At 48.7% G+C, this 17,535-nt stretch overlaps 2 protein-coding genes across 35 annotated transcripts in view; one reads left to right on the forward strand and one right to left on the reverse strand.

The window, feature by feature from the left end:
* Positions 1-4,287: 4,287 nt before the first annotated feature.
* On the reverse strand, positions 4,288-6,742 carry senp8 (SUMO peptidase family member, NEDD8 specific). 6 transcript variants are annotated; one of them, XM_078085675.1, is made up of 3 exons: positions 6,218-6,289; positions 5,626-5,681; positions 4,288-5,551 (listed from the first exon to the last, which is right to left on the reverse strand). In XM_078085675.1, exon 3 carries the CDS (start codon positions 5,534-5,536, stop codon positions 4,862-4,864), a length of 675 nt encoding a protein of 224 aa, XP_077941801.1. In that variant the 5' UTR covers positions 5,537-5,551; positions 5,626-5,681; positions 6,218-6,289; the 3' UTR covers positions 4,288-4,861. The 6 variants fall into 6 exon arrangements, with proteins under 6 accessions (XP_077941801.1, XP_040024814.1, XP_040024828.1 ...); XM_040168880.2 differs by lacking the exons at positions 5,626-5,681; positions 6,218-6,289 and adding an exon at positions 6,543-6,742; XM_040168894.2 differs by lacking the exons at positions 5,626-5,681; positions 6,218-6,289 and adding an exon at positions 6,371-6,685.
* Positions 6,743-7,155: 413 nt separating this feature from the next.
* The window catches only part of myo9aa (myosin IXAa), a 68,474-nt gene continuing 58,094 nt past the window's right edge, over positions 7,156-17,535 (forward strand). For all 29 annotated transcript variants that reach the window (XM_040169364.2, XM_040169371.2, XM_040169383.2 and 26 more), the window contains exon 1: positions 7,156-7,601. The gene's annotated coding sequence lies outside the window, so the exon portion shown is untranslated. The remainder of the gene's footprint in view (positions 7,602-17,535) is intronic.

Raw genomic sequence — 17,535 nt, forward strand, 5'->3', positions numbered from 1 at the left:
TTAAAGAATAACCTTTCAGGTTTTGTTCTACGGAAGTCTGATTTAAAACCATCAGAATAATACAAAATTGTGGAAATGTGACACGTTACATCTGTAAGGTCTTATTGGCAGAACTGTCTTGTGCGATCTGTAACAATTTACTCAGTTACAATTAGGTTAATCAGTCAGTTAATACGCTTATTTGAAATATGTGTCTCTTCAGTCCGTCTTTACTCTGCGTTGCTGTTTAGCTGGTGTTTTATATAAGTAGGCATGTAATGTTACGGATATACTACTAAAGTACAGTACTGAGATAATTGTAATGTAAACAAGTATTTTTATGACATCACTTGTCATCAGTGGTGCACGTAAAACAAAAGACATTTGCTCAACTGTACTGAACAGTTTTATGGTACTTTCAAGTATGTATTTTAATGTTATTCTACTTTATACTTCACAGATTTATATTTTACTTACTTTCCCAGCGTATAAAATATAATGTACTTTTATATATTAAACCACCGAACTATATTACGTGTCATTTAGCTGCCGCTTTTCTCCAACTTACAATAAGTGCATTTCAACCATAAGGATACAAACCCAGAAGAACAACAAATAAATATATATTATATACAATTATATAATACATACTCTTACTATGAGTACATTATTCAGATAAAACTTCTACACTTCTACATTTTAAAGGCAGAACGTTTACTCCTAATGGGTATTTTCAGGGGCTATTTTTACTTTTACTTCCACACTTGATGCGTGCAGATTATTAAAATGATGCATGCGATAAACGTGCTGCAGAAACAAGTTCATTCTGATGATTAGCTCATGCTGCACGTAGTTTTATCGCTCCCAGCTGAAGTCTTCTGGAGCCCTTAAGACGCACAAAGGGTCGAGGCCAACCACCATAACTCTTTGTGTGTGTGCGCGTGCACGTGTGTGTGTGTGTGTGTGCGTGAGTCACTTTAAGCTGTGGGCTAATGACGCCAGGTCGAAGCAGATGGTCGGACAAGCGGCGTCCTCGTCCATACCTCCAGGGAGCCGTATTGTCTCCCCTGGAATGCTACCGCGATGACCTTCGACCTCTGGCGAATGCTGACTGTAACTTCATGGTAATCAGCTGAATCACGCCTGGCAAAGTCGTTGGGCCGCTCTATGGAGGGGTGTGTGGGGGGGGTTCTTCTGGAACACCTTTCCACAGCGGCGCTGTGTCTGAGTCTGCAGGCCGATCTGACATCGTACAGAAAATGTCATTCTGATTTTCATTGGACTTTGTATTATAGCATTAACCACACTACGGGTAGAATACAGAACCAGTTTGGACACATTTTCTCATTCAACATAACGTGAAAGTGGGTCCAACTTTTGGTACTGTACACAAAAAACACACAAACCTACACACTATTCACAACGGGGATTTACTGACGTTTTAGTATAAATGCAGATGTTTGTTAAATAGTCAGAGAGTGTAAAGGAGAATGTATCCTCACAGTAACGACTATTCCGGCTTGGACAATGTCTTTATACTTAAAATTATACTTAAAGCTTGAGTTAGTGAAAGTTTGATGAATTGAACTGCAGGTCTGAATCTTTAACATTACGATGACATCAAATCTGGTTCACCCTTTCATGTAATTTCCCTCCGTCCATTATTATCCGTGTTTGCAGCTGCGCTTCATCAGCTCTTTGGCTTTATTCTCTCTTCACTCCACAGGAAGTGAAAGATCTGCACAGCTCGAATAATCCGCCAACCAGCGCCTCCAAACCTCAGAAATGTACCACATTATATCTTGCAATCTGCAAAAAGAACGGCCGTGTACAAAAGAAGTGACCACTGGATAGAGCGAGATAATCCTTCAAGTATATATGCTAAAATAAGCTCATCTACAAACATCAGAGTGACGTGTGTCCTCCTTATTATATTAGCACACTTCTCAAGCTTTGCTCGCAGACATCTGTTAACGTTTAACTGATGACTATTTATTTCCCTGATGATAATCCCATCAAAATGGGAATTATAGGATTATTAATAGCCAATTCATACAGTACTTTAAAAGAGATATTGCTTGAGTTCCCTGGTTGCTCCTCGAGGTTGGTCGAGAATCTTATTAACCGCTCACGTTTCCCCAAATGTGTTTTTAATGGTCTCCTTCTGTTGTTGTTTTGCATGAGATTAGTAAAGTATTTCACACATTGAGGATGTGGCCTCCGGTTGCTTATTGTCTTTTTTGGGAGGGGATTTAATGAAGACGAGCAACTTTCAAACAATTTTCTGCAGCTCCACAAGGTCTCATTGAAACGACTGACCTACATGATTCCAGGTCACCACCTGATCCCAACGCAGCGGCCTCGCCCTCGTCTCGCCATGGTCACCATGGTGACGCCTTCTCATCTCGGGGGGGACAAACGGAGCTCCGTGTCTGTAGATGAAGGTGTGTGTCAGGTCACATAAAACCAAATACATACTTAGAAACAATAGTTTCAGCTACATGTGTGTATTTTTAAAGGCGGGTGGAGTTTGAAACGTAGCGCATGTGCCTTTTTTTTTTTTTTTACCACACCACGACCATGAGGCCGTGAAGCGATATGAGAGCAAGTTGCCTTCACTCTTTGTCAGTCATCATCTGTAAAACAGCTGTTTTGTAATGTAAATTCAGATTGTTGAATGCTTTACAATTGTTATGTCTGTTAACCACGTGGGATAAAAACTGTATTTTTGGTGTGAAGCCTCTGAACGGATCACAAACAAAAACATCACATGCCCCTTTTGTTTAAATGCATTCAACAGAACCTCAGTTATCAGTACCGCCGGGCGACCGGTGGGATTCAGCACATCTGCGCCAACCCAGATGTGAATGGTCAAGGAAGATTCGCAGATTTAAAGTGGAGAGAACGTTGCTTCATGTAATTTAATTGAATTCAGTTTTGCACGACGATACTAATCTTTATTCCGTGTGTGTTTGGCTCACTGCGCCATCTGTCCTGAAGGTGGATCGTGGCCTTCAGTGATTTCTAGGCCTCCTCTTATGTTTACTGCGACACGACAGCAGCAATACCAAGGAGCTTTGTTTCAGGCCGCGCGCAGACGTGCACCGTTTGCCCAAAGAGCAAAGAGCAGGGTTCAGTATTTACGGTATTTAAGACTCCGTTTGTCCGGGTTATTCGGCACATAACAAGGTGCCCCTTATGTATCCTTTGGTAAACTACCGCACCGCCACGACAACAGGCAGAAAGACAAGTCGGGCTCCCCTGTAAGCGCGCATTGAGTGGACTCGGTGAATTGGCCGTTTAGAAGCAAATCCGTCTAAATCACTGCGCTATTTGTGTCACTAATGCGCTGCACTGCCGGGCCGGTGAACGGGCCGGGCTCTGTGGCATTTTGTTAGGACATCAGTAGCAACCAGACGGCTCCTCCGGCCGGTTACCTGCGGGTGCAGACGTGCACGGGAGCCCAGAGGAGGGAGAAGCAGCGGGTGGAGACGTCCCGAGCGGTGCAGGCCCCGGCCAGATCGGGAGGTGGTGTCCTTCATTTACTTTACTTGAGTTATTTGAATCCTCTCACTTTCATATCGAACTTAAAAAGATATTCTCTCATCAGGACAGCGTTCGTTCGTTCCTTTGCACCGTCCTGAAATGGCGTTTGACCTTTCGCTGGAGGAGGTCAGCGCTGGTCATGCTCACTTATAAACGTGTCAAAGCCTTCAACTGTGAATAGAAACGTGGTGAATGAAGAACGGTTTGACCTTCCGCTGTGCTTTCTTAATTTAGAGGACAATGCTGCACGACAGCTTGTGCTCTTCTTATAGACGCGATGGATATTTCTGACGTTTCTCTAAAAAATGAAAGCCGCTGGCGTTAACAGATAAACACTTAACTAAGTGTTTTCTGAATAATAATGGCTATAGATTTCCGAGAGTCGCAACACAATGAGGTTTACACTTCACCTCTGATGTGTCTCAGCTTCATTTAGCTGCAATCCATCAAGCTGTGCCTTTCTCGTCTTGTCATACTTCTTTTAAAAGCCCCCCCCAAAAAAATTTTTCAATCGAAAGCCATTGAAATTTAAGTCCTGACAAGTTTGCTTTTGGTCTATTCGTCATAATCAGTGTTTAAATTTTTTTATGTAATGTATTTAATTGTCAAATATACCAGACTGAACATGTAAACTTTTCTACAAAAAAGGTGTTCTAACTGAATAGAGATCAACACCCAAAAAGCCTAGAATACTTTAAGATAAACACTACTATTTTAGTAAGATTAGAACAAGCTGTGACCTCAAATAAAAACCACAAAGCATTTCCCATTTTGTCGACAAAGATGTGACAACTATAGAGTTTATTACGGACTGTGGGTTTGAGACATTTGAACCCCACATTGCCTTTTGTCCCTTTAGCCGCCGCGTCACACACCGCTCACCCTCACACTCCCTTTAGCTTCAAGACGTTTCAAAACTAAACGTTTGTAGTTGTGGACGTGAACATGTGACAGGAAGCAGGAGCCAAAAGTTAAGATTCACATTCTCATCGTCAGTTGTAGTTCTCTCAAAATGAGCCTGAGCAATAATCTGTGTAAACATTTCTACATTCGCACCCAACTATTACACGCAGAAAGTCTGTGGCGACCTTTAGTCGTGACCTTTTCTCCATCCTCATCGAGTCCGTGCACAGGAGAAAACGACTAAACGGGGAGTAACACACCTCGTGCTCGTGTTGCTGTGCGTAGAAAAGTCATAAACGTCATAAACACCGATTTCTCAATGAAAACCCAGAGTTCTAATTCATCGTCGTCTCCAACCTTCTTCTCTATTACTCAGCATGAAGGAGGCGGCGAGGGAAATACGCGTGACGAGTCTGCATATAGCGAGGCGCCATCAACGCGCCGAGGGAAGGACGGGCCGGCAGCAGAGGTCGTTCTGAGCGAGAGTCTGGATCAGTCGGCACCACTCGGCCCTCTTCTGGGTGACGTAGGCCGGGGTGACGATTTGCACCGGCAGGCGGGGCGAGCCCTCCACCCGGGCCTTCTCGCACAAGGCCTCGGCGATGCAGATCACGTACATGCCGCAGTCGTAGCTGTTCTTCTGCGACGGGCAGGGCTCCTCCACGAACGGCGCTTTCCTCCCGGCGCCCAGGAAGGGCTCCAGGTTGACGGCGACGCGCCGCGCGTGCAGCGAGTTGCCGCCGCTCTGGGAGTCGTAATGCGCAAAGTGGTTGGAGCTGCGGTGGTAGACCAAGAGGCTCCAGTGGGAACCCCCGGCGCTCTGGTCGGAGTTGTCGTTGACGGCGAGGAAGACCCACTGACGAGAGGCGAGATCCAGCGGCTCCAGGAACAGGGCCAACTCGTTGGAGCAGGAGGCGCACTTGATGAACTGGGCGACCTCGGGGCTGACGAAGGTCGCGGCCTCCCCCAGGACTCTGAAGCGCTCGGAGGCAAAGTACTCGAAGGCGAAACCGATGACTTGGTCGTTGAGCCAGTAAGGTCCTTCCAGTAAGGACAGATCGGAGCGCCGCAGCAGGCTGTCCTGGTAGCTCAGCACCACGGGGTCCATCCTCCGCCACGCAGCCTGAGGAGTGCAGAGATGATGGTCATTTCCTGACGGTTAATCAATAATAATCTTGATCAATATGTTATTTGTACTTTCTAGGTGAAGACCAATGTATCCTCTTTACTGTGAGAACTCCTCTTTCCTTTATCTTGAATACATTTTAGAGTTTTTGATGATTGTTTGCACACAACAGGCATTTGGGGAAAATGTGATGTTTATTTGTTTGTGGAATTTATTTATTTAAATCCAGCTCGAGTTTTAAACATCTGTGAAAGCAGTTTCTAAACTGCGATTCATCCAAACCAAAACTACTGATCTTCGGTGGAGAACTACGGAGTTACTGACCAGAGAAGAAGAGTTCAAGTTGCACCATGAAAAGGTTAAACTGTAAGTTACATAAAATTCGCTACTAGCCGGTTTATCTCACAAACTCTTATATTGAGAAACGATGTACAATCGCGGTTGATTTGACTAAACGGACAACAAACAAAATCTAAATCCCAGACAGTTCACCGTTTTTACCAGAAGGCAGCTCACCGGTGAGACGGTCTGACGCTAGCGTGAGCTAGTTAGCTAACCGACACTTTCCCGGCCCAAAACCCCGCTACAAAGCTATTAAAGCCGAGGAAACGCGAACAGTATACTGTCAAATCAAAACACGCGCACTTTGTTAGACGTTCATACCTGTGAACGACACACTCAGATAAGAAGTATCACGAGAGTCTCGCCCGTCATTGTTGTGAACGTAAACCGCTGCAGCAGGAGCTTTGACGTTGTTTTGCGACACTAGTCCCCGCGCAGTGCATTAACTAACACGCTATCCGTTTGGTTCGTTACCTCCAGTGACTTGACACGTTATCGGTGCTCACGTTTTGAAGTTATATAACCTGGAGGGCGGCCACGAATGTAGAGCCATTAATTTACATCCCGTCATGGCAATCGAGTACAAACACAAAATGCATGTTTTTCATTTAATTCAAAATCATGTGGTATGAGGAGTGTTACTCGCCATTGAGGTACCTCCTTCTCCCGGCTACTTCCTGTTGTTTCGCTACGGAAGCCGGATGGGATCTTAAGGACCGGATAACTCGGTAAGAAATGGCGGCCCCTTCTTTCATTACAGTATTGCCCATGAGATACCGATAGATATATGGATACTAATACTTTTCATCCTCAGAGGCGAATTTCTGTGTAGCAGCAGGTATAAGGTTAAATAGTAAAAGTATTTATTAATGCACAATAATAACATAATACAATAAAATGACAGAGCAGACCATATTAAATTAAATTCAAGAATAAATAGAAAAAGGTGCACAAAAAGTATATACAGTGGATGTGAGTATACATAGGATATTTAGTGAAATAGGAGTTAAAATGAAGTATGAACAGGGGAGTGGAATAGGTATAAATATAAATATATAGATATTTAAACGCAAAGCTTTTGCGTTTTGGAGCATGCGCACTAGAGTTCTTATTTAATCGAGCCGGTTAAGTCTCAAGAGGAATTTATAAATCCTTTAACAACCACTGCGGTTGTGAATGTGAAAAATACTTATTTTTGGCAAAAGGGGTGAAGGGGGGAGGGGGGGGTTATGATAAGCAGGCAAGTTGCAATATCTCGTACGGCCACAACCTTCCATTCTCCACCTCCCTGCTCTCCTCGTGCATCCGCGGTCCCGCCTCTCCACTCCCTCCCCGCCCAGGAGCCGCGTGACCGCGCACTGCCGCGCGTCCCCGCCCCGCAGCAGCGGCACTGATTATCGAGGCGAAGTGGAGTTTTTCGGCGACGAGTCAGCGAGCTGCGGAGGGCCGCTCGAAACCCGAATTACGTTCGCAGCAGCGAACACGCGCGGATAATAACAAAGGGGAAAAACACAGCAGCGCGGACGTGGGTTTTCGAGGAGTCGTTCGGCTGGCGAGCGGCGGCGGAGAGGACGGAAAACAAATTAATTGAATTGGAATGAAGGGAATTAAATAAGGGACGCGGGCTGCGAACTCTGCAAACGCATCCCGACAGCGGGGCGACTCGAGCCCCACTTCCCACTGGCTTCAGCGGACCCGCCTGGAGGTGAGAGTGATGTTGTTCATACGCCGTGGTGTATATGTATGTATGCATGCATGTATGTGCGTGTGTGTGTATGGGGGGGGGGGGCTGCACCTCCGGGATTTTTTTTTCGGGTCTGCAAGCAAGAGGGAACGAATCCCTCGCGAGCAGAGCGTTTTTCGATGCATTTAGTTCCGTGTGGCGCGAGAAGTTTGGTCTGCAGCTCAGTGACGTGCGTCACCTCAATCTGCACCTGAATGTGCGACACCCCCCCCCCCCCGTTGACACGCTGAACCCTTGTCCATTTGATGGCGTCATAATAGTTCCTGTGCAGGTTGGGGATGTTGATGCTTAAGAGAAATAAAAAACAACAACAACAACAACAACAACACATCGGATGATACAGCACGTAACCCGCCGGATGATGACAGGGGGACGCGGGTTGTGCGCAGTAAGGTGGAGGGACTGTTTACATGTATTATTCAGGGCTGGTCAGACAGTACAGCTCATAATGCAGTGGAGGCAATAAAAGACTGCAAAGCGGCTGCACTCGAGTGCAGGGAGGTCTGACTGGGTGAGCGAGATGCTGAATCATGGGCCCACGTCTCAGTGACACACACACAGACGACAAAGCGCACAACAGCAGCTACCATTCTGCGGGAGGTGCCTTAATCTACCCTTGTGTTTGTCACTTTAACGTTGCTTCTGCAGGATCTGTGCTGCTGGTCCTTGTTGTACTTGCTGAGGATCTTTCAGGGCATGTTATTCCTTTTCTCTACTGAGAGTTGTCAATGGAGGGATGACAGAAAAAAAGGGGAGTTTAGTGTAATAATGGTCCTCGGCTTTCAGTAACCGTTCATCACCACCAGCACGGTGCTCCAGGTCATCTTTCATCACTGTGTGTGAGCATAGTTCCCCTACTTGGATCAGGGCTGCAGTGATAATCCGACCCAAACGTCGCCATATCACAGTTATTTTCCTTACTTCCTCTTCCCCTTTTCGTCAGTAAAACCATTTCGTAGTTGCTGTTTCAAATCGGCATCCCCGCCCCCCCCCCCCCCCCCCCCCCACATCCCTCCCCCCCAGAGCTCGGCCTGCCCTCATACTGGCACAGGTGATGAGCTTGAAGTGGCCTCTGTCCTGCAGGAATGTGAGCTCTGAGAAGACACAGCTGCCGCCAGCACGGGAGGCGGCCCGGGCCGAGACTCCGGCAACTGGTCCCCGTCGACACCCGACACCCCGCGGGCCCCCTTCTGTCTGCCATTTCCAAAAGACGGGGCCTCGGCTTGTATCACGGGGGTGGGGGTCGTCCGTTGCTGCTATCAGAACGCACTTTTGAATAACAAGACACCGGCCCGCACCGTCTCGGGCGGCACGCTGAGCTGACTGTCTTGCCGGTTAGACCTGAGGTGTGCCCCCCCCCCCCCCCGGTTCAGGACGAGTCCTGCCCTGTGAGGTCACCTCTGGCTCGTACGGATTCACTCATTGAAACAACGTTCTGTTAATCAGTCGCCAGCAAAGACGGGCGCCGCAATGCAAACATCGGTTGAATGTTTAACGTGCGCGCAGGCTGCCGTGGATTGTTTGAGCTGAACGTCCGGCGATGATCTCCGCGCTGGCGGGAGACGCCTCCTCTGGGGCCTCGGTGTGTCATAAATAAATAAAAAAAAAAACCCGCAGCACATTTGACACCAGCCGATGCGTCACGAGCAGAACCGTCACTCCGCAGTCGCGAGCCGTCACAAGATCTTCATCAGTGGTGCAACAACTGTACAACTTCACATATAACCTCGCATTCCTTCGCCGGTGAGATACGTCCGCGGGTTCTCCAGAATGCTTCCGTAGATATTGTGCGGTTATCAAAAATAGAATGAGGTTAAGAGCGTTATCTGCTGAGGTGACTACAGCGGCACATTCCTATTCCCAATAATAAGAATATCAGCTTTCAAGGGTGGATGGATTCGGTGGTCGGGCAGTGTTTCCCCGAAGCCCAAGGTGACGTCCTTGAACGTCTGTGTTTAGCCCAGAACTCAAAAGATATTCAGTTTACTGTCACGCAGGAGGAAACAAAACCAGAAGTGAAATTCAGAAGACGATTGTTGAATAGCTTATCAAAATAGTCTGTGGCTAATATACGAGTTGATACTTAATGGAACATTGGCTGGCTTAACGTTATTTAAAAAAAAAAAACTGTTTCAGAGACCACTGCGGATAGATGTCTAATGGAACCGGCTGGTAAAGTGAAGTATTTACTTTCTGTGTATCTCTGTGCCACGAAAGCAGATTAACACGTTGCCTCATTTCCTGCCCAAAGTTCTCCACGCGGCGACCCTGATTCAGAGTGACTGTCTGTAAACAGGCCGAGGTGTGATACGTCACCCCGCTGTCACCGTCGCAGCCTCTGTGCAGTTGCAGCTTCGGGAAGAAGTTCACGTCCCCGCGTCCATCCAGACGCGTCTCCTTTGTCCCCTTTGGGTGATCGATGCACGAAGCCTCTCTGTCCTGGCAGCAGCTTCTTGAAGTTTCCGACGTGCTCTGAAAATAGCAATGACCCTCGTCGCCACGTGACCGGGACGCCCTGAGCGGTGGACGCATGGTGGGATTGTGTTTGCGGCAAGTGATCGGCCTGCACGCGGAGTCGTTACAGAGGAACCCGCTTGTGTTGCGCTGAACAAAGCGGCCCTTTCTTCAGCGGGGCCGTTATACGAGGGAGGCTTTGGGCCTCAAAGGCTCCGCTCACCCCGCATTTCCCCTCATTAACTCGCCGGTGCTGCTGACTGTAGCCGCTACTGGGGTCCGGAGAAGAAGGTGCATTGTGTTGTTCTTTGTGATTGTGTTTATGTGAAAGGAGCTTAACTCAGGGTTTTTTTTTTTTTTCTTTTCTTTTTTTTCCATGAATCGCTTTAAAATGGAAACTGAGTCAACAAACGGTTCGAGATCTGTTGAGACGCTCAGTTTGGGTTCCTCTTAATTAAATTCCGTCCCCGGACGTTTGCTTTGGACGGAGACGCACGCGCTCACAGACCCTTTTGGTTGAATGTCGTGCAAAGACGGCAGTTTGCCGAGCTTTAACGGCTGTAGTTTTACTAATAGTCTTTTTTTATTAGTCACTTTTCCATTTGATTTAAGTTAGATGTGGATAGAGATGCTCACTCGCATGGGACATCAGGGGAAATGGCCGAACGCCTCCAGGTGCGAGCGGCCACATTACGGCGGGCTTTGGGCTTCGCAGCACTGACTGCAAACCAAAGTTGTGAGTTTGTGTGTGTGTGTGTGTGTGTGTGTGTGTCGTGACACAGCTGTGACAATAGCTGGTGGCCCCCTGCAGCCTGGCGGTGCAGGCGGGACCGGGCCCACGGTTAATCCTCAGGCATGTGCTGCCGTGTAGTAACGGCCCATGCGGCGTGCTGTGCACCGGGCAGAGCCCCTCCAGCTGTCAGTCAACATCAGGAGAGTGAAACCGCCAGTGTTGCGTTTGCTAAATGCGCCGTCATGAGAGGAAAGCGCTTGTGTCTGTGATTCAGGGTTACACTTTGAGTTGATGTTGCGTTCAAACCCACAATTAACAAACAAACAAAAACAAAAAAAACAAGACAAACATCCCGACGAGAGCTTACCAGCTGTGTTTGGCAGGCGATGATGTTCAGAGTTGTCCTGAGGAGTTTTATGAATGGAAAACACTTATTACTATTATCAGCATCAGCCTGTACAGAGCCCAGAATGACCAGATATTCTAGGCCCCAACGTTGTGTAAGTCTTTCCTTCCATAACTATACGGACATGAAGACATCCGTGCACGGGTCGAATACCAATGAAGGGATTCACGTTTGGAGGAACCGGGTGTCGGGCACAGTCGGTAGGAAACTTTGTGATGACGATGCATGAGATTTTCCAGAGAATATTGTTTCCATTTGACAGGCCGGGACGCGGACGTGATGGGAAGCAACCTGGAGTCACCGTGAACCGCGCGCCTCCGCTGAGGTGAACAAACTGCAGGTCCGAAGAGGCGGAGGAGTGCGAGCCGAAAGGGAACGGGATGTGCCGTTTCACACGCGGCGGGCTTCGTTTCTCCCGGGTCGCGCCGAAAAACCGTCCCAAACCGCCGGGCGGGGACGGTTCTTTCCTCCAGTCGGGCCTCGGAGCCGCTCTTATCTGCCAGGAATTCTGTCAGTTTACGCTTGGGGTCGTCTGCGCTCCGTCAGGACGGGGCGAGAGGGGAGGAAGAGCGGAGACGGGTTGTGGCTAACGGACGAACAAGCGGGCCGCGATAAGCTGGATTTTCAAACGCGGCGCTCAGCGGGAGCCGGGACGCTCTAATCTACGCCACGGCTGTCGGAGCAGTAAACCGGCGGAGGACACGGGACACTCTGAGGTTATTTAAGTCTCGCCGCGAGCTGTGGGAGGCCGCCGCCGCTGTAAAGTGTGTCGGCCCATATGGAGAGAGAGGGAGGGGGAGGTGGGGTGACGTCAGCCGGGCGTGCAGCTGTTCTCTCGCTCTCAGTCGCCGGCTCGCCGCTTTTTATATTCGCTTCAGAGGTTAAATAAATCCAACGTCCAGCTCACGTGCCAAGTGGAGCACGTCTGATAAGGTTTGTTATGGCGCGGAGTGACTCGTGTCGGACTTCACTGGTGAAGGTTTTTCTAACATTCCTTTTTTTGTTTATTTTAGTTTTCAGAACATCTTGTGGGCACTTTATTTACTTGTAATACAGGAAGTTTCTGTTCTTCTATCCGGGAGAAGGTCATGGTCATCTAAAAAAATGCTATAATTTCATGACATTAAGGGATTTATTGCAAGGAAGATAACGATTATCTTCTAATTCACCCGTGGACTTTGTTGCACCACTTTAAATGGATGGAAAAACACTTTTGAACTTAGAAAAAGTGTCTAAATAACCAAGACGAATGCAGCTGAATGAAGAGCGTTCTGTTTACGTGCTAAGAGGTTAGCAGAGGCTCGTTTAATGGGATGGTTGTTTAATCATTACATCTGGTCAGCACACCAATGACGACTGCCTCCTGAACACTGGAGCCAACTCCGTTTCACCTTCCTCCCCTTCCTCCTCTTCCTCCCCTTCCTCCCCTTCCTCCCGGTTCCCCGCCGATGCTTTTTCTGAGCTGGCGTTCAGCGCAGCGGCCGAGCGGTGCGGTCCAGCGATTCCAGCCTTTCTCGGTTTGGACAATGTCGCACGCGTCACGCCGGCTGACTGTGACGGGTTTCTCCTCCAAAGTCCTGGTTTCAATCCGTGAGCGCTCTGACCTTCTGAGCCGAGAGAACAAGTATTGTTTATAGAGCGTGCACCAAGTGTTTTCCTTCCTGATGCGATCTCTCTGTGGATACTAAGTGCTCCCTTTTTGCTAAAACGTAACTGTTTTTCATCCCCGGATGTGCCTGTTGTCGGCTCGTTTAGAGCGAGAGGCTGCGTTGAGAGAAATCTCCGTACTTGAAGGGAAAATCCGCCACTTTTTCCCCGGCCGGACGTTCAGTCGGGTGTTGATGGCAAATGTAGTCGAGGCAACAAATTTCTCGGCGCGTGCGCAGCGCTGGCCCCCCGAGGACGACGCTGCGAGTCCTGCTGCTGTTGTCGTCGTCGATGCTCGCTGCATCCGTCGTTTGACGGGCTGAGGCCCGAACCGCATTAGCGGCGCGAGAGGATGTGGCCGGGCCGGTTCTGACCCCGGCATCCTGGCTCCTGTCAGCAGGGGGAACGCAGCTCAGTCGACACGGCACATTTGAATTGACCGTTACGTCTCGCGTCAACGTTTGTGGGGCATCGACGTAAAAGTGGCGTCGGACATCGATATCGGCGCGGTATGTCATCGTGACATGAATATTCTGTGGTTTTAAGGAGTTTTAAAGCGGATAAACCCAGAAATTAGAAGAAGGGCAAACGGAAGAGGAGACCACAGAAGAAGTAACTCCATTACAATACCACGTTTGTTCCCCCAGAAGACCAGAATGCAACGGAAACACTAAACGTATTGTGCCCACTTCTCGTCCTTTCTTGTTCACAAACTCTTGGTCCCCTTTGGAACACACGAAACCCGACTGAACCGGACAAGACTCTGCACGCCGTCCCTGGTGGTCAGAGGGCATTCTGGGAAACGAAGGAGCTCCCAGAACGGAGGAGGTATTACGCGTCGAGAGGTGTGGACATCCCCCTAAAGTTTCACCAGTTTCATCTATTTTTTTCATCTATCTACCTCGTGAAGCGCCGGTCCGCCGTCGTCTCCCCTCCACCCCCCGAGGCCGGTAAACCCCGAACGTGCGCTACGCGGCTCTTCCCGTCTCTCCGGCTGCTCGGCCGGGCTCACGTTTCAAAAGGCCTGCGGTGGGCGGAAGGCAGAGAGGCGGCAGCCAGAGCCGCGGCGGCGCTGCCCTGTAATTACTGGTCACTGTTCTTTCTTTTTTTCCCTTCCTAATATGCTAAACAGATGTGCTTAAAAACGAGGATGACATGTCATTACCGTCGGATGCACACACAGGGGATTCGGATTTAATCGTTTACTCTGAGCTGCTCTCCGTCTCTAATAGAAACATGAGCGGGTTTGACAGGCTGAAAAAGTATTTTCTTTATCCAGACAATCCAACAAATAGTTGTAAAAATACACGTTACATACATTAAAATGTATTTTTCAAGTAGGATGACATGCACTCTATATAAAGTGAGTAACGTATAACACACAGCTTTCATTGCAAGGAAACAACTGACCCGAAAACAAAGTAGCACACAGGCGTGTCATTTATTTATTTAAGATTTTTTCTTCTTTAATCGCCTTTTTGAAAGTCTGTGGATGTAAAATGTACCTCACGAACCCACGGTTAGACGGCCGACTGCGGCGCATCGCACCAGGACGTCAGGTTCAGCTTAACACACACCCACACACGCATATACTCGCAAACATGCCCACAAAGGCACTTCGGATTGACCAAAATGTATCTCTTTGTATTCTCCTTTGATCCCTGGTGCTCGCTCATGTATTCCATGATTCAAAGTGAAGCCTTTTGAATTAGTTCTCGGTGTAGGTGTCAACAAAAGGCCTCGGGGAACGAACCTTTTCCTCCCGATCGGTACGCGCAACGCTTTCACAAAAGAAACCTTTCAGCAGGTAATTTGATCAAATCCGCTGCAGCTAATCGACCATGTCATGACGTGTCTTTTTATTACCCCGTGTGTGTGTGTGTGTGTTCTTACGCTTGACCTCGTCCCAGGTATTCAAAATAAGACACAGTGCACGTTGGAGGAGGCGCGTGTTTGTCTCCGCTCCTTATTGCTCGCCTCCACTCGGCTGTGTGAGACGAGACGGGTCCTCTCGCCGGTCGGCGCGGTGCGTTTCGCGTGTTGAATGCGGCCCATAGGACGTCCGCTGGGCCAAACGTTCTATTCTGAGGGGGAAGCGGAGCGTGCGTAATCTGGGTCAATGATACCTCCCCGTCAGCTTCCTCCTCCTCTTATCTGCCGCTGCTCACCGATAACGCGGAGACCAGTTTGTTTTATTGCTTTAAGAAGTGCAGATAAAGGGCCACGTAAAACACCAAGCGATGTGCAGTCGTAGAGGACATCGCTGCCGCCATCACTTCCATACGCCTCCGTGTTTACAGCTCATTTCACGTCCTGCCTCGCGTGTCCACGGCGTGCACAGCGCTGAGGGAGCTAACGAGGTATTTCATGTAAAAAGGAGCCTGCACGCCGGGGGTCACACAGGTCGCCGGCGTGTGACCGTCTGGGATTTGTCGAAAAAAAAGGTCTCATGTGTTTCTCTTTCAGCGGAAAGCTTTATTGTGCTTTTGCTGCTCCGGGCGGCGTAAAAACGGTCTCCGCGGCTCGTTGACCGCAGCCCGTATTGTTTTTGTTATTTGGGTTTTGGTGTTTACTCGTTAAATTGAGCGCGCCGCAGTGGAATACGTGCAGATTTGTCTGTGGCGCCGTAGTCAGCTGTGTTTTAATTGTGGTTTTGCGTTGAGCTCCATTGTTTGCCTCCAGAACCGGTCGCCTGGAGTCTGGATTGCCAATTTTCTCCAGAAAGTCCGTAGTGGTGGTTTCCGTGTCTGACTGCGAGTCGTAATTCATGCGAGCAGTTTCCTTTCCGCTTGCACCCCTCAAAGACACATTTGATGTCAGAGATAGAAAAGTGTTACCGACGCCGCGCTGGTGTTGTGTTGGCCCGCACTTCCTGTCTCACCCAAAGCCGCTGTCATTGTCCAGGGAGTGGACACAGGAAGTTGAAATCTCCATGGCGACAACAGGAGGAGTGGTGCTGTTTACTCCCACAGCCCCCCCCACCCCACCCCTCCCCCGTTACATAACACAGTCGGCATAAACCTAAACGGTTATTCCCCTTTTGAGTCACGGGAGAAGTACAATGTAGCTCTCTGTGTTTGTCATTCACGAGCCTCCGTCTTCACTTTGCACCGTCTGAAATGTGTCTTTTCTGTCCAACCGTGAAGCTTTGACTGAAACTGGTTCCACGACACAAACGTTAGAGACTTATTTTTAATGCTTGTAATGTTAAAACACAGCGTCCGTAGAAAAGCTACAAGTTGTTGGTGCTTTATTTGCAGAGATATCAGAGCACACAGTAGCAGGCAATGTCCCCCCCCCCCCCCCACTCCTCCAATGTTGTCCTTGGAACCGCTGCTGTTCTCTGTATTAATTTCCTTCCTTCTGCTTTCTGCCTCCACTCTGTCCACCTCAGGCAATAACAATAATAGGTCCTGCCCAGCACACTTAATTTAGCACACACACACACACACACACACACACGGCACTTCCTCCGGTGCCGTATATATTTGTGTCGGTGGAATGCGGAGGGAGTTGGTCCCGGCCCGGCGCTTCATTCAGAGCGACCAGCCGGCAGTCGTTCCTCTGCTGGGGCCTTCGGTCTTCTTTGATCACGGACGGTGATTCCAGCGCCGCTCCGGCTTCCCCCGACTCGAGGTGTCCTGGTATCACGCTTCCCGTGGCCTGAAATAGTTGATCTGATTGTTGAAATGGCCCCGTGTTTAAAATGCCATTTTACACCCCGGTGGTGAGTTTAGACTGGAGCTTAAAAAAAGCTAAACGTTAAAGAATTTCAAGGACCTCCGCTGTGATTCTGGGTGGTTTACAGCTTTGACTGTTTAAATGCATTTATCACACATTTAAAGGTTGCATCGTATTTTGTCTAGATCGATGCCCTTTCTTAGACAATGAACTCGACAAAACGATCCGCACTCAGGACGAAGGCCAATAGATCAAATAATTCATCTACAACAGGCAGCATGGGCTGCAAAACGTTACTGGTGCTCGAACCAATTATTGGCATTGTCACAAATAATAATTTATTTCATTTATCAAACAGTTCAGAAAATATTTAAAAACATCCCTATTCCTCTTTTGGTCAAACCAACAGTCTAAAAACACTAGAGAAAATAAAAAATTGCGGTATCTTTCTTTTTTGTGTGTGTAGAAATTGGAGTTTCTTTTTCCGTATTAAGGGGATTTCTGAGGTAAAGTGGAGTTCAGGCGCTCGGACGTTACAGCTGTTGAGCTCTCAGCTGGTGGAACAAACCGGCGTTCTGAAGTGAGGTCACGACGTCCCTGTACGCTCCCACTATCTCCTACTCCCACTTTCCCACACGTCGGATTTCAGGAAACCAGCGTCCTCTTCTGTCCGTCTCTCTTTCTCTTCTTTCAGGCGTCGTCTCTCACACTCTGAATATTCCGGTGCGAGATCATGTTCCGCCCCTTCCCACCCGTCGGTGGTGACGGAGAGACTTGAGAGCCGTGTGAGCGAGCGCTCGGCACGGAGGTGGTGAAACCAATAACACGTCCTCCTTCGGCGGGTCCAGCAGGGACGCCGTCCACGTCCACTCCCCCACGTCCACCCTCAGCGGAGCAACTGGATTTTGGGGATTGTGATGTGTTCATTTTCAGGTATAATTCTGCTTTAATCGTTTCAGACGTGTCTCCAGACG

Source organism: Gasterosteus aculeatus, chromosome 12 (genome assembly GCF_964276395.1).
Source record: "Gasterosteus aculeatus chromosome 12, fGasAcu3.hap1.1, whole genome shotgun sequence".
Taxonomy (NCBI): Eukaryota; Metazoa; Chordata; class Actinopteri; order Perciformes; family Gasterosteidae; genus Gasterosteus; species Gasterosteus aculeatus.